The 14,523-nt window shown below is 37.2% G+C and overlaps 1 protein-coding gene across 1 annotated transcript in view; it reads right to left on the bottom strand.

Annotated features, from left to right (window-relative positions):
• Nucleotides 1-14,523, bottom strand: part of Dnah7 (dynein axonemal heavy chain 7) — a 210,385-nt gene that overhangs the window by 2,166 nt on the left and 193,696 nt on the right. The window contains exons 61-64 of the mRNA XM_042688311.1: nt 12,633-12,863; nt 10,593-10,745; nt 8,921-9,098; nt 5,587-5,690 (exon numbers count right to left, since the gene is read on the bottom strand). Of these exons, the coding sequence (XP_042544245.1) occupies nt 5,587-5,690; nt 8,921-9,098; nt 10,593-10,745; nt 12,633-12,863 (666 nt within the window). The remainder of the gene's footprint in view (nt 1-5,586; nt 5,691-8,920; nt 9,099-10,592; nt 10,746-12,632; nt 12,864-14,523) is intronic.

Genomic DNA, 14,523 nt, shown 5'->3' with positions numbered 1-14,523 from the left:
CCTCAAAGGATCCTGTTTTCTGAACTTGGACTGCTCCATGAGTCAGAAAACTCTCCTTACCCCTGTCTCTGGCACTTCCACAGACATAAACTGCAATGCCTTACCAGCCAGCCAAAGCTGCTAAGACAATGAGGAGCAGTAGCCGAGGGTGCTGTCCACAGAACTGGGGGTTCTAGGAGTCTGCCTCATGAGATGGGAGCAGCAAGTCTCCCATGGTTATGTATGGTGTCAGGACAGGATAGTTGCTCCTTTCCAGCACCAAGAAGAGATGTCTTGCTGGCAAGGTGGAGAAAGGAGTCCTTCTGCTCCCTGGCCCACAGAGGTGTGCCGGAGTAAATTCAGCAATGCCAACACAGCTTTGGGCTGAAGCTCTGCCTTCCTAGGCACACCGCCTAAGCAGATCCACATGAACTTTGCCCAGCGCTGCCTATTTCAGTCTTAAGCTGAGAAGAATCTCAGCCATGTCTTACACTCACTTGAACCCTTGAAAGTGCTAGAACTAAACTCAAGACAAAATCCTCTTGCTATGTCACCCATCCCCAGGCATGCACAGCTTGGCATGGTTCAGAGGTCCAGATCCTGGGTAGGATATCCAAAAGGGAGGATTCTTTCCCCTGTCTTCCCCTGAAACACATGACCTGCACCAATATTAATCAGAAGACCAGAAACCATTCAAAGGACAGCCAACATCAGCAGTGCCTGAGATGCCCTCATTACCCAGTAGGTGATACTCATCCCCTTAGGGGAGCAATGGGGCAGTGTGTACCCTCCACACTCTACTACCGACCGCACCTGCCTGACTTCCCACTCTTGGGAAATTTGTAGAGACATTCATGGCATGGAATGACTGACTCCCATTTCAGTACATGCCATGCCCGAACTCACTAGTCACAGCCAAAGAAAGGTACAGAGAAATTACACTGTAGTACCCGGCTAGAAGTAAACTAAGCAATGAATAACAAATGGGCAATTCAAAACACCTCTTTAGAAAGACAAATTCTAAGAAAGCCATCCATAAAAGTGGTAGATAAACCATTTCACCAACTGCACAAATCTCAACATAAGATGAAAATATTGAAAATGGTAATATGATTCCTCCTACAGTTCATGATTCTAGTAACAGATTCTCAAGACACTGAAGTGGATGAAATAAATGCCTGATTTAAAAAAAAAAAAACTTTAAAAGAGCAAAGGATCTAGGTATGGTGGGCTATACTTACAACCCTAGCTACTTGGGAGATAGCAATCAGGAGGCTTATGGTTTGAGGCCAGACCAGACAAAATGTTAATGAGACTCTCCCCCTCTCCTCCCCATCTCAACACAACAAGCCAGGCTTGATGATGTGTGCTTGTCAATTCTATTTGGAGTGTGTGGAGGAGTACATAAGTAGAAAGATCTGGTCTGAGACCAGCCCCAAGCAAAAATGTGTGAGAACTTACCTGAAAAATACTAAAACAGTAAGGGTTAGGGACCTTAATTGGAAGAGTACTCACCTAACAATCATAAGGGTCTGAGGTCCAATTCCAGTACTGTAAAATGTTAATTCAAAAGAATCATTTTTTAAAGGTTCAATGAGATCTAAGAAAATATAGATAAATGAAATGAGGAAGACACGTAGGATATGAATAAAAAATTAGCAAAAAAAGATCTTGAAAAAGAAACTATCACAAGTATGGTTCCACATAGGAAGAGCTCAATAGGTTGAGATAATAAATTCAATTGCCTCAACACCAAACTAGATCAAGCAAGGTTTTTGCAACATCAACTCTTTTGCAATATCACAATCACTCAAAAATAAAACTGAGCTGGGTACTGGTGGCTCACAGCTGTGATACGAGCTACTCAGGAGGCTGGGATCTGAGGATCATAATTTGAAGAAGCCTGAGCAGAAAAGTCCAAGAGACTCTTATCTCCAGTTAACTGCCAAAAAACGGAAGTGGAACTGTGGGAGTGGTAGAGGACTAGCCCTGAGTAAAAAAAGCTTAGGAACAGCACCTAGACCCTGAGTTCAAGCCCTAGCACCAGCACTAAAAACAAACAACTCCTACAATTAATAAAAAAAAAGATCCTCAGGACCATTATTAAAAGGCTGAATACTTGCATCATCAGCATATACAAAAGGGCAAAAATAAAGAAAACCTATTCAATAAAATAACAGCAGAAAATAACATGAGCACTCAGGAACAGGAGGCCTACAAAACCGCAAACTGATAAGACCAGAAAAGATCTTCACAGTGAGATATAATTGTCAAATGGTAAAAATACAGTACAATATCAGGTGACCAGTGCTGGTGTCTGTAATTGTAGCTACTTGGGAGCTAAAGATGAGAGATTCTTGGTGTTTTAAGGCTAGACCAAGAAAACAGTTGTGAGATCCCTTCCTAATCAATAGCTGGGTATGGTGGCCTCTGCTTGTCATCCTAGCTACATTGGAGGCTGAGGTTGGGAAGATTGCAGTTCCAGGCTGCCCTGAGCAGAAAAGTCTGCATGAGTCCATCCCAGTGGAAGAAGCTGAGTATGTTGGCACACACGTCATCCTAGTTGTAGTAGGAAGTGAGAAAAGGAGGATTGTGTGCTCCTTGTGTGTGCCCAAGCAGGAGATAAATGAGACTACCTCAAAGGTAACCTGTGGAAGAAAGGGCTGAAAGCATGGCTCAGTGGTAGCACATCTGCCTTAAAAGCTTGAAAAGGAAAGCACCAAGAGCATGTAAGAGCAACCCAGTTAGGTTAACGGCAGATTTCTCTGCAGAAAACTTACAGGCCAGAATAGCATGGAATGATATATTTCAAGTCATGAAACCCAAACCCCAAAACACTCCTAAGCAAGATTCCTCTACCCAGGCAAGGCTATCCTTCAAGATAGAAGGAAAAATACAGATCTTCCAAGATGATGAAAAACTAAAGGAACTCATGAGCATAAAGGGATATGAATAAAAAATTTAGCAATTTTTTTTTACAAAAGATACCTAAGGGAATACTACACTCAAAAGTGGAAGAAAGATGACTACTGTCATGATACGTAAAAGTATCAATCACTAAAACAATATGCACACAAGTGAGATCTAGAAAAACAAAGTGATACATTAAGCCATCAAACCACAAAGATGGAAAAGAGAGGAAGTATTAAATTATACTTAAAACTAAGGGGGAAAAGCAACAAATGACAAGCACGTATCTATTTTATTAATAATTCTGAAGGCAAATTGTCTTAGGTCTCCAAAAAGCAAAAATAAAGTGTTGCTTAAAGCAACTCATCTTACCATTGAGGATGCACACAAGCCAAAAGTGGAAAGAGAGGAAATGATATTGCAAGCAAATGGATTTAAAAAGACAAGCTCAAGTGGCTATACTTACATGTGCCAGAACAGACTTTAAAACAGAACGGTAGCTATTTTCAATAGAACCACCATATCCTTGACAGACAGGTACTTCTTTTGTGTGCAGACTTCATTTCCTTTGACTAAGTACCCAGTAATGGGATTGCTGGATCATATCATAGTTCTGTTTTTAGTTTTTGGAGGAACCTGCATATTGTTTCCCGGAGACTACAGCTAATGTAAGGATTCCTTTTCCCCTCATCCTCATCAACATTTATTTATTCATTTATGTATTGTAACAGCTTTCTAACTGAGGTAAGATGGGAACCTATTATAGTTTTGATTTATATTTCACAGATGGCTGATGGTGTGAAACATTTTTTCACATATTTATCATTTGGACTTCTTTTGAGAAGTGTGTATTTAGATCATTCTAATTGGATTACTTGTTCTTTTGTTGTGATTTTGGGTTCTGGATATTCACCTTTCAGATGAATAGTTGGTGACAATTTTAGTGGTAATAACAAGTAATCCTTCAGGTGGTATGATGGCAGCCCACTGTTCTGAGCCCCTTTAGGCTGCTCAGGTTAAACATAAACCACTTAAGGAAACTAATAGATCCAAGGGTTTGACGCAAGTGGTAGAGTATCTAATAACATTGAGACTCTGAATCCAAACCCTAGTACTGTTTAAAAGGAAAAAAATGGGTCAACCTGTGTCCTTGTTTCAGCATTTTGTTTTTTCCCTTCCCCTCCCCAAATTAGAAAAATGTATATACAAGATGCAGGACACCAGAATCAAATACAGTGACAACAGGGGTTATACCATGGGGGAAGAAGATATAAAAGAAAACAATCACATAGTATATTAAAAACAACAGTGACAAACAACACAAACAAAAACAAAAAAAAACCCTTGTGTCCCTGTCTTGGAGTTCATTTCTCTTAGCATCACTATGTTGAAAATGAACTTTACAACTTTGGGGAGTGGGGAGGGAAGAGTTGGGGAGGTGGGGAGGAAAGGGATAGTAGGGGAAAAACAAAGGAGGGGTAACCATGCTCAATAGGAAATGTACTCATTACCTTACTCATGTAACTGTAACCCCCTTGTACAGTATCTTTACAATAATATATAGATATATAAAGAAAAAAAAGCTTAAAATTACAATGACAGTTTCTCTAAATTCTTTCCTATAATTTTGGAATCCAGATTGATATAAAGGGAGGTTTAGATAGCCAGATACACCCTGGACATTCTCAACCTGGACATATTTCATTTGAACCAAAGAATGGATTTTTCTAATGAGAATTTTTATTTCTCACTAGGTCACTTCTTTATTTAGAAGAGCCATTATCCATTTTTAAATAAACTTCCCTGAAAGTTACTTAATATGAACTTGTGAAAGAAAAACTCAATCCCAACCAACTCTTGAAATTACAACCATTTATTTACCTTGTGATTTTCAACATGAGCCTTGGTATATATTGCAAATTTCTCACAACTAGGCTTGCCCAGTTCACAAACTTACCTCAGTTGTTCTGGGGACTTTTTGCCTGTCTATAAGCAATCTCATAATTCATGAGAATCCCACAGTTTGTATGTTTTTTCCATACTGTCCTAGACCTGCTCTTCAAATTGTGTGAAAAACCACCTTCTCATGATGTAGTAATTCATACATACTTAAGTATAAGCAGTTATTCCTTACTATTCTGTAGTTTCAAGTTTCCCTACTCACCAAAATGAATTTCCAATTGTCAAGTAAGCACTGGCAGTACATTGTGGCTTTTGACAGACTTGAACAAAGCATCAAAGATTTCAATCCTTGTGTCTAATGTTCATGGATATTACTTTTCAGCTATTGTAAGTGTAAATGAGAATCATCTTCAGGGGTGGTGTAGTGCTAAAGTGTTTGTTCACATTTTGTTTGTCATTTTTGTTGGTGAATTTCTTGTTTCAAATGATTCCCAAGTTTTTGGGAATCAACTGCTATTGTGAAGTCTTGTTCATGAATTGATATTAATGTATCCACTATGTCTTTTAAATCAGACCTCTTTAAATAGAAACAATACAATGTTATATATCAATCAACTGACAAAAGTCCTTGTGACTGCTGAAACTCAAGCTGGTTTTTCTATGGCAGTAATGTCAGGATTCCTTAATTCACTGCTGGCAGCAACTTTACAGAATACGATTACCATGAATAACAAAACATGTTCATAGATACACATAAACATATACAGCATGTATATATCATTAGAAAATACTAACCACAGGCACTGTATCATAAAGAACTTTAGGGTATGATTCTGCAAGTTTCTTTGTCTTCCTGTTCCAGGAAGCTCCATCAAGAAACAATCCATGAATATAAACTCCTAAACATAAGAGACAACAGTTAATAGAACACTACCAATATGCCTGTTGAGTGAGTTCTGGGTCTGCAATTACTAAATGTGAATATGATACATGTAGTAGTACTAGGTACTTAGTAGCCCATAACTTTTCTAAAAGAAGGCCATATCCAGAATGTTATGTTTTAGCACTCATATTTCAAAAACAACTATACCTCAATAAGATAGTATTAAAATTAGGTGTGCAATACAAAACTAGAAAGCAGTTTAAAACTAGTCTGAGAATTCCTTAGTACATGTTGACATTATTATTTTTTTTTGTTGTTAGTTGTGGGCTTGAACTCAGAACCTGGGTGCTGGTCCCTGAGATTTTGTGTTCAAGACTACCATTCTACCACTTTGAGTTACAGCTACACTTCTGGTCTTCTGGTGATTAATTGGGGTAAGAGTGAGTCTTATGGACTTGCCTATCTAGGCTGACTTCGAACCACAATCCTCTCAGCTTCCTGAGTAGCCAGGATTATAGATGTGAGCCACAGGCAGCTGGCTAAGATTTTTAATTGATCATGATTGCTTGTTGTCAAGTACTATGAGGTCTGAAAACATCCTCATTTCCCCACAAATTTCTCCTCCTCTTTTAGAACCTATTCTCATTGCCAAGACCTCTCCTTAGTCTGTGTACAGAAAGGACCTATGCACAAACTTTCTTTAGAATGTGATGTCATATATCAACTAGTTGAAGAGCACAAATTAGAAAACCAATAAGATGTAGGTAACTTCTCTATTCTGGTCCCTAAAGCTTCAGAGACTGAATACATGTATATTCCCATACGTATTTAAAGCTATTGTCACACAAATACTATGAGAAAGAATGCAGGACTTAGAATGATTATAGTTTAGCTTTTTAATTTGCTGCGTAACCTTGAGCACTTCATTTAACCTTAGAACCTTATTAGATCTTGTGGAGAACCACCTGAACACTTATGAAACAATCATGCCTGCTTTGTATACCTTCTGGAACTTAAGTAAAATCAGTTAAGGTAAGTGAAACTTTGCTTCAGAATAGTTTAAAAACATCCATTGAAACAGTGCTGTCTAATTGGCTTTTTAAAATGATAAAAATGTTCTATGTCTGTGCCATCCAATATGGCAATCACTAGCTGCATGTGGTTAGTGGCCAGTTGGGCTGAATTTAAAAAATTGTACACATTAAGAAAGATTTTTTTGTGACCTTTCATTCATGTACATCTCACACTTCGATTTGTTACCTTTCATTCATATACATCTCACACTTTGATCATATCTACCTAACATCCCGTGATCCTCTCCTTTTCTATAATAATCTCCCTATTATTTTCCTGCTTTTCCTCAGAGAGTCAACAAATGGGAGAACCATGTCTTTCTGAGGCTGTGTTGTTTTATTAAACATGATGATCTTCAGTTTCTCCCATTTCCTGCAAGTGGTATGATTTAATGTTTCTTTGTGGCTGACACTACATACACACACAGGTCCACATCACATATGCACATTTATACACCATGTTTTCCTTGATTTTTCCCACATTAAAATAAAGCACCAATTATTTCTACATGGGAAAATTCATTTTGACATGTTCATATAAGCACCCAGCGTGCCTCTCATCACTTTCCTTTATCCCCCTCTTTCCAAAACATTAAGGTTTTTCTTAAAATAGATTTATCCATTGATGGATATCTAGACGAATTCCATAACTTAGTTATTGTGAATAATGTGAAAATAAACCTAAGTTTGTAGCAACTCTATTGTATACTGATTTAGATTGCTTTAGAAATAAGGTTTCTGAGAAACTTTCAAACTAATTTCCATATCTATTTAGATGAACAATCCTACAGACACTGAATTTCTTTACCTTGAATCTTTGTCAGAATTTGTTGTTGTTTGTTTTCTTGATGGTAGATATTCTAATTGGGGTAAGATAATATCTCAATGTTGTTTTGTTTTGCATTTCTTTAAAGATTAATAATGTTGAGTATTTGTTTCATTTAATTATTTCCAGTGTGCCATTTCTTTTGAATTGTCTCTTAAGTTCATTTGCCTACTTATTGATTATATTATTTATTCTATTGATGTTTAATTTTTGACTATTTTATATATTCTGGATGTTAATTCTCTGTCAGAGGAATAGCTGGCAAAGTTTACCTTCCATTCTGTAGGCTCTCTCTTCATTCTATGGATTGCTTCCTTTTAATTTGTAACAAGCCCATTTCTAGGTGCTTTGGACTCTAATAGGGCTTGGTGCTTTCAGGCCCCCGTCACCCTCCCCTGACTGCCAATTTTAAGTGAATTGTTACATTGTATGATGTGTGACCATTTAAAATAAATCCACATGGCACCGTAATGTAATTATCAAATACTATAGTTGCTTACTTGTCTACTTATCAGTACCTCATAGTAGGGTATAAATTAGCTGAGGGAAAAGATTCCAAGTTGTTCCCTGTTGGCATCTCCAGTGCCTTAACTGAATGAGCAAGTCAATGTATCATTCAGTGATGAATAAGGAATTAGACTAGTCTTTGACCCATTAAAGCAGTATACATTAACAGTTACATTAGGTTCATGTCATTCATTTAAAGTCAACTGTTAGGGTAAAACTTAGGAATCCACAATATTTTTAAAATAATGCCTGTTTAAAAGTGTCCTTATCTACTGAATATGAAATAAAACCTAAGCGTAGTCACAAAGTACTAAAGAGTCGATCAATTAAGCAAATAAATTCCTTATGATCAGCCTATCAATAAAAAGTATGTATTAGTTACGATTTTCAGAATAACGTATGTAATAGGAGAGAAAACAAATGTTAAGGGTCTGTAGTTTATGCTCTTTGAGGGATTAGGAAAAATTTCCTCCTCTTCAATGCTCTACTATCTTGATTCCCCAAGGCCAGCAGAAGATTTGGGGCAATTATCCCATTTAATATTAATTTAATGATCATTTTGTTGTTATTAGAAATAATTTCTAACATGTAATTTTGAAAAAATAGTTCAGGGGAACATATGCCGTTTGTACAGGTTTCCTGTTATGTTCTCCCACTTGCTTTATATGTTCTCTTCCTCTTCATGGTTTTATTCTCATCCACTTGAAGATGAGCTGTAGTCAGTGTGACCATCTACTCTTCAACAGCCGAGGAAGACAAGTGAGGACGTGAAGCCTTTGCTCTGTGTTCAGGCATGAGCCAACACAATCTGTCATGGTGGCACTCTACCAGCACACTTACCATCTTCAGGGGGAGTCTTGTACTCTTTGTCTTCCATTACTTCATAATCAAAGCCGAGAAGATCAATAGGAATTGTGTATTTCCTGGCAAAATTCTGCTGGGCACCAGTCAGGAAGGCTTGTGTGAAGAAGAAGCCAGAGAGCCAGAAGACTGGTGGAGGGCCGGTTTCATACCATTGCTGTGGTGGATCAAAATACAAGTGTTTTTTAAAAAAACAACTGCAACACTGCTTCACAAAATGTGTCCCCAAACACTCCTGTGAAAATGAACTAGTAAATGAAGATTAACAAGCCATACTCTTAAACTTCAAAACAAAACAAAACAAACAACCAAAAATACCAAGTAGCATCACAAGTACTTGCTATGATATCAGGTCCATTGTACCTTCTCGGGGAAGTACAGAGTGTATGAATGTAGATGTAAATGTTTGTTTCATACATGACCAATCATTCCTTCACAAAGTTGCCATACTCGGTGAACTCATACATGTGTAGTACAAAGTATGTTCTGTAGTGGAATTTGATTCCCTTACCCCATAAAATCTGGTCATATGGTTTCCTCACTTTGTTCTAATTAGTCATTAGTACCCAGTAGAATATTCTTTGGGAAAATTTTCCTCCTACTTCATCAAAATACAATGAAATGAAACATATTGCACAAAAACTGCCTGAAACAAGGAGGACAGTGCGAGCCCAAGGTCTCCAGAAATATTGAAATACCTTAATTCTCTCTTCCTAGAATAGATTTTAAAGGTGAGCATTTAAATAATGACTCTAAGTAGCAAATCACAGAAGCCAGTCTGGAGAAATTAATTTGAAAATCTTGTCTCTATAAGAACCCAAGGTAAGGAAAGTGATATTACCAAGACTGATATTATGAGAAATAAGTTAGCAGAAATGAACTCAGTTTTTAATGCCTTGTGTATAGCATCTAGGAAATCAATTGATATTTCTAATGGATATATTTGTTAATAAGAATATAGTGGGCTGGGAAGGTGGCTTAGTGGTAAAGCACTTGCCTTGCATGCATGAGGCCCTGGGTTCGATTCCGCAGCACCACATAAGCAAAAAGAAAAAAGCCAGAAGTGGCGCTGTGGCTTAAGTGGTAGAGTGCTAGCCTTGAGCTGAAGAGCTGAGGGACAGAGCCCAGGCCCAGAGTTCAGGCCCCATGACCGGACTGCTCCCCCCCCCCCCCCCAAAAAAAAGAATATAGTGGACAATCAGCATTGCCACAGAATAAGGAGACAGATTTCTGCCCATTCACCATTTCAAAGGCAATTGAACACTTGAAGGTACTGCTACCTTGGGCTGAACCAGTTGTCTAGTGACTTCATGACCTAGAATACTCATCACTACTAGCATCTTTGGCTTCCTATAAAGCTCAGCTATAGGTTTCAACTTCAGTGCTAAATATTAATCAGAGAATCAGCATGCTAGATGGTGAATATCTAACTACATCAGTCCTTGGGGTTTTAGGCAACATTTCCACTTTCAATACCAGTACCTGGGCAGTTCAGTGTGACAATTACATACTTATATAGCATAGTATTAATTAGTGGTTGTTTGTATCTGGGATGTACAGAGTAACTAGAGAGCAATTCTCCTTGCTGTGATATTCTGGATGGGGCAAATGGAACAGGAAGAATCTTGACATGTCATTTGCATGAACCTACCTGCAAGAATTTTAACCTCGCAAGGAAGTCATTCACGTAGCTGCCAAGTGGCTTAAGGCTTGGGTAGGATTTACCCATCCACATTCCTGGAATTTTGACATTCAAAATGCTGCTTACCACTTCTTCAAGCTCTGAAGACATCACAACAAGTCCCTGAAACATATTTAAGGTTGGTTAAAATGAAGGTATGGGTTAGGAACAGCCCGTTTAAATGCCTTCCTCACAATTATCCTCTCACTGTCTACAGAAAGGGAAATTTTAGTTGATCTTCATTAGGCCTTGGCTATACATTAGCTATTGAATCAATGTAACTTTGACTGAATTTACTTGCCTATTATGGAAACATTCTCCAGGGTTTCATGTAAAGAAAAATGGAATCTTATCATATCTGCATATCTTTAGTTGACATTTGTACAATACTGAACTTTGGTAACCTAAAAACAAGGTATTACCACTTGTCTACAATCTCTTTTAAATTTCTATTAAGAAAACGAAGAGTTTTTTTAAAAAAATATGCTTGACATGTTCCTTTGTTAAAGTTGTCATTTTTGAAGTGTACAAAATAGGACAAAACCTATTTTGCAAAGTATCCTGGGAATTGCTGCTTTCTTGGTCATAATTCTTAAAAATTTATTATACTAGAGAACCTAGGAGGAATTGTCTTAGGCGAATTAATTGAGTCATTGAAATACTGAGGAGAGACAAGAGACTAATCAGTGGGCTTAAGGATCATCATGAAGGTCACTTCAAGTTAAGATTTTCCAAATTTGAATTTTTCTCCCATAGGAGGGACAAATTAAGAGAATGATGAAAGGCTATTCTGAGAAAGGAAACAATAAATAGTTCATATGAGTTGAATGTTTGTGAGTGACCTCTGCTCCTCAGTACTACCAAAGTACCTGAGACAATTTGAAGTTTTTAGTTCTACATGTAATTAACTCGTTAACAGTGAAATTGATCTCCAGTGTTGACTTCCCTCTTGAGTTCTCAAACATGTATTCAAGAGCAATCCAACCTACTGCATCTTTGAGACATTTCAAATTAAACTGATCAACACATAAGTCTTGGTTTTTCTCTTTGAAACCTGCTCTCCCCACCCCATCCCCAAACTTCTGCTCGCTTAGGTCAAACAATTAGGAGTCAACCTTGACTCATTCCTTGCTTCTTCCTAGACTGCTTTTCAGTCACCCTAGTAGACTCCTTGGTCAATAACAACACAGAGACAACCGCTTCTCTCCGCTCCAAAGCCGCTACAAGAGCAGCACAGTGGGCTGCGATCCTTCTGTTCCCCTACAGTTCTTTCTGCAGTGATCAGAGTAAATGTTAAAAGAAATTGTGAAACACAACAATTTTCCTGCATTGCTATAAACCCTTTGAGGTCTTCTCTTTACTTTTATATTTTAAAATAAAATCCAGGAGCCTAACCAAGGTTGGCTATACCATTGTGGTCTGATCCTCCCATCCCCCACACCTGCCTTGCTCGCTCTTATCACGCCAGCAGCCTTCCTTCTAGTGCTCCTGGAAGACCCCGTGGCGGCTCCTTTCTTGTCAAGTCCTCTGCCTGAAATGCTCTACCTCTATAGTCCATGGCATTCCCTTTCACTTCAGGTAGGCCTCTCCCCAAAGGTCAGCTCCTTGAAGGACTGGCTTAGCTGACGGAAAGAGGTTCCCACCCACCATTTTCTACCCCTTATCTGGTTTTATAGAAATAAAATTTTGGCACTTACCAAAATTATGTGTGTATTTGCTTTTTTGATGCTCTCACTAGAGCATCATCTTATGAGTGTATAGATACTTGTATTTTTTAAAACGCTTTATGTCTCAGCATATATCCTAACAAACTACTGCTAGTCAGTACATTTAACCTGCTTATTAATTTTTATCCACAAAATTTTGTAACTCCTAATGAGCAGAGAGTTTTTTTTTTCCTATCCTTAGAACAAAGAACAGTGCTTGAACAGCATCTGTGCCTCATAAATTTTTGTTAAATAGATAAATACTATGCTTAATTCCAGGCTTGTTTTGTGTATTCCCCCTTACCTTGATTGCTTTTTGGATATTAATGCATGACTCTCTTATGGTCTTCAGCAACTTATTGAACCGGCCCATCTCTTGGACAAGCACGGTGTTCATGCTCTGGGTGTAAGTGGTTGGGTATCTCCTCATCGCAGCCTCAACATCGAAGTTGTTTGGAAGTTTTCCCAAGATGTCACTGGCAACCTCATTTACTACTTCATCAGATGATTTTGCACCAGCTCCTGATGCTCGTGACTGAAAAATCCAAACTATTACTCAAAAACTTTCATCAAGGGCTAAGAATAGCTGAAAAGAAAAACCAAACCCTGTGAGATAAGTAAGTACACTGTGGTCATTTTATCTATGATCCCTCTCCACAGAAGAAGGGTAGGATGTTGGGGATAAGCATTTTGGAGAAAATGACTGTGAAAAGGAGAGGAAGAGCCTATCACATTTCCAGGGGCAAAAGAAGGTGTGGAGAAAGGAAATATACGATAGGTTTGGGGTAGAGGAGAAGGATTGGATATTGCAGATAGGGAAAGGTATTCACAGTGGCAGAGTTGACCAACAGATGATTAGAATTAAGTCCCACAGGAGGAAATATGATCATGCATTGAATAAGCTTGCTACAAAATATATTTGCTAATAACTCTGGTGCAGGCTGGTTGCCAAAAGTAGAGATATAGTTTCCTCCTTGAACCTGTAGGGCAAGGAAAACAAGTTAGTCGCTTAAGGAATTGGAAGACTTATGGAGAAAAGACAGACTTTAGTAATTCAAGTTGGAAGCAAAGAAGAATTTCAATTCCATTTTTGTTTTTTATGTTTATAATGGCATTGTGCAAATGAATCTATATTTTTCTGGAAAAGCTCTTTAAATCTTAGCACAAATATATGCAGGTATGTGTCTCTGGGTATAGAGAAAATAAGCACTACTAGAATAAAATATACCTCACATTTCCAATCCAAAGGAAAATTCTGTTTAGTTTTCATTCAGATTTTATGTTTTCTGGTTGCTATAATTACTAAAGATTCTATAAATCTATTCCATAAATATTAACTGTTACTTTTCCTTAAGCTTCAACTTACCTACTATATACCACCATAAGATCTTATAAAATTGTACAATAAAATAATTAAGTGCTGGATAGTTTTAATTATATTAGTAAAAATGAGATCTATCCATATAATAATCTCTCATTATTATTCTAAGGTATTTGATTTACAACTAAATACATAAATCAGAGAATAAAAAATATTTGATCTACAGTAGTGAAGTATTTATTTCCACAGCATTTAGAAAGTAATATGCTGCTTTACATCTGTATTTGATGTGATATAAGGGACTATATTAATTTTTAGCAAGAACTGCACCTTCCCAAATAACCAAAAACTCTAGGCCTATAACCCATCAAACAAGTAAAAATATTTTAATAATACAGATCTATTTCTCACATATTATAATCACGTAATTGTTATGGCAAGTTTATGAAAGTAGTATCCAGTTGATATTAAAGATTAAAAGAAGAGCAACTGGATTCTACTTATTTGTAATTACTTATTTTAGTCAGCTTCCCTTTTAGACTACCTTTTTTCTTAGGTATCACCTAAAGGAAAACAATTGCCACTTGAAATCATCTAAGGGTTATTTTTCTTTAATTAAATAAAGGTAATAGGAATTTATTTTTAAGGAGACATCACACAGTGCAACCTTTTAAGAAAATCTCTACCCATGTTAATCTTATAATGAGTTAAGTTGAAACAATCTACCTACTCAAAATAGAGTATAATGATTAAATATAAGTAAAATACCTCTGCAAAAATTACATTCTAATGATGATACCTCAGTCTTTTTTCTCAGATGTGTCAGTTAAATTTGCTAATGCAAAAGTATTATCATCATTAATTTGCTTTCCAA

The sequence above is a fragment of the Dipodomys spectabilis genome, unplaced genomic scaffold, assembly GCF_019054845.1.
Source record: "Dipodomys spectabilis isolate Male_0828 unplaced genomic scaffold, ASM1905484v1 ptg000115l, whole genome shotgun sequence".
NCBI lineage: Eukaryota > Metazoa > Chordata > Mammalia > Rodentia > Heteromyidae > Dipodomys > Dipodomys spectabilis.
This window is presented reverse-complemented; position numbering and strand designations above follow the sequence as displayed.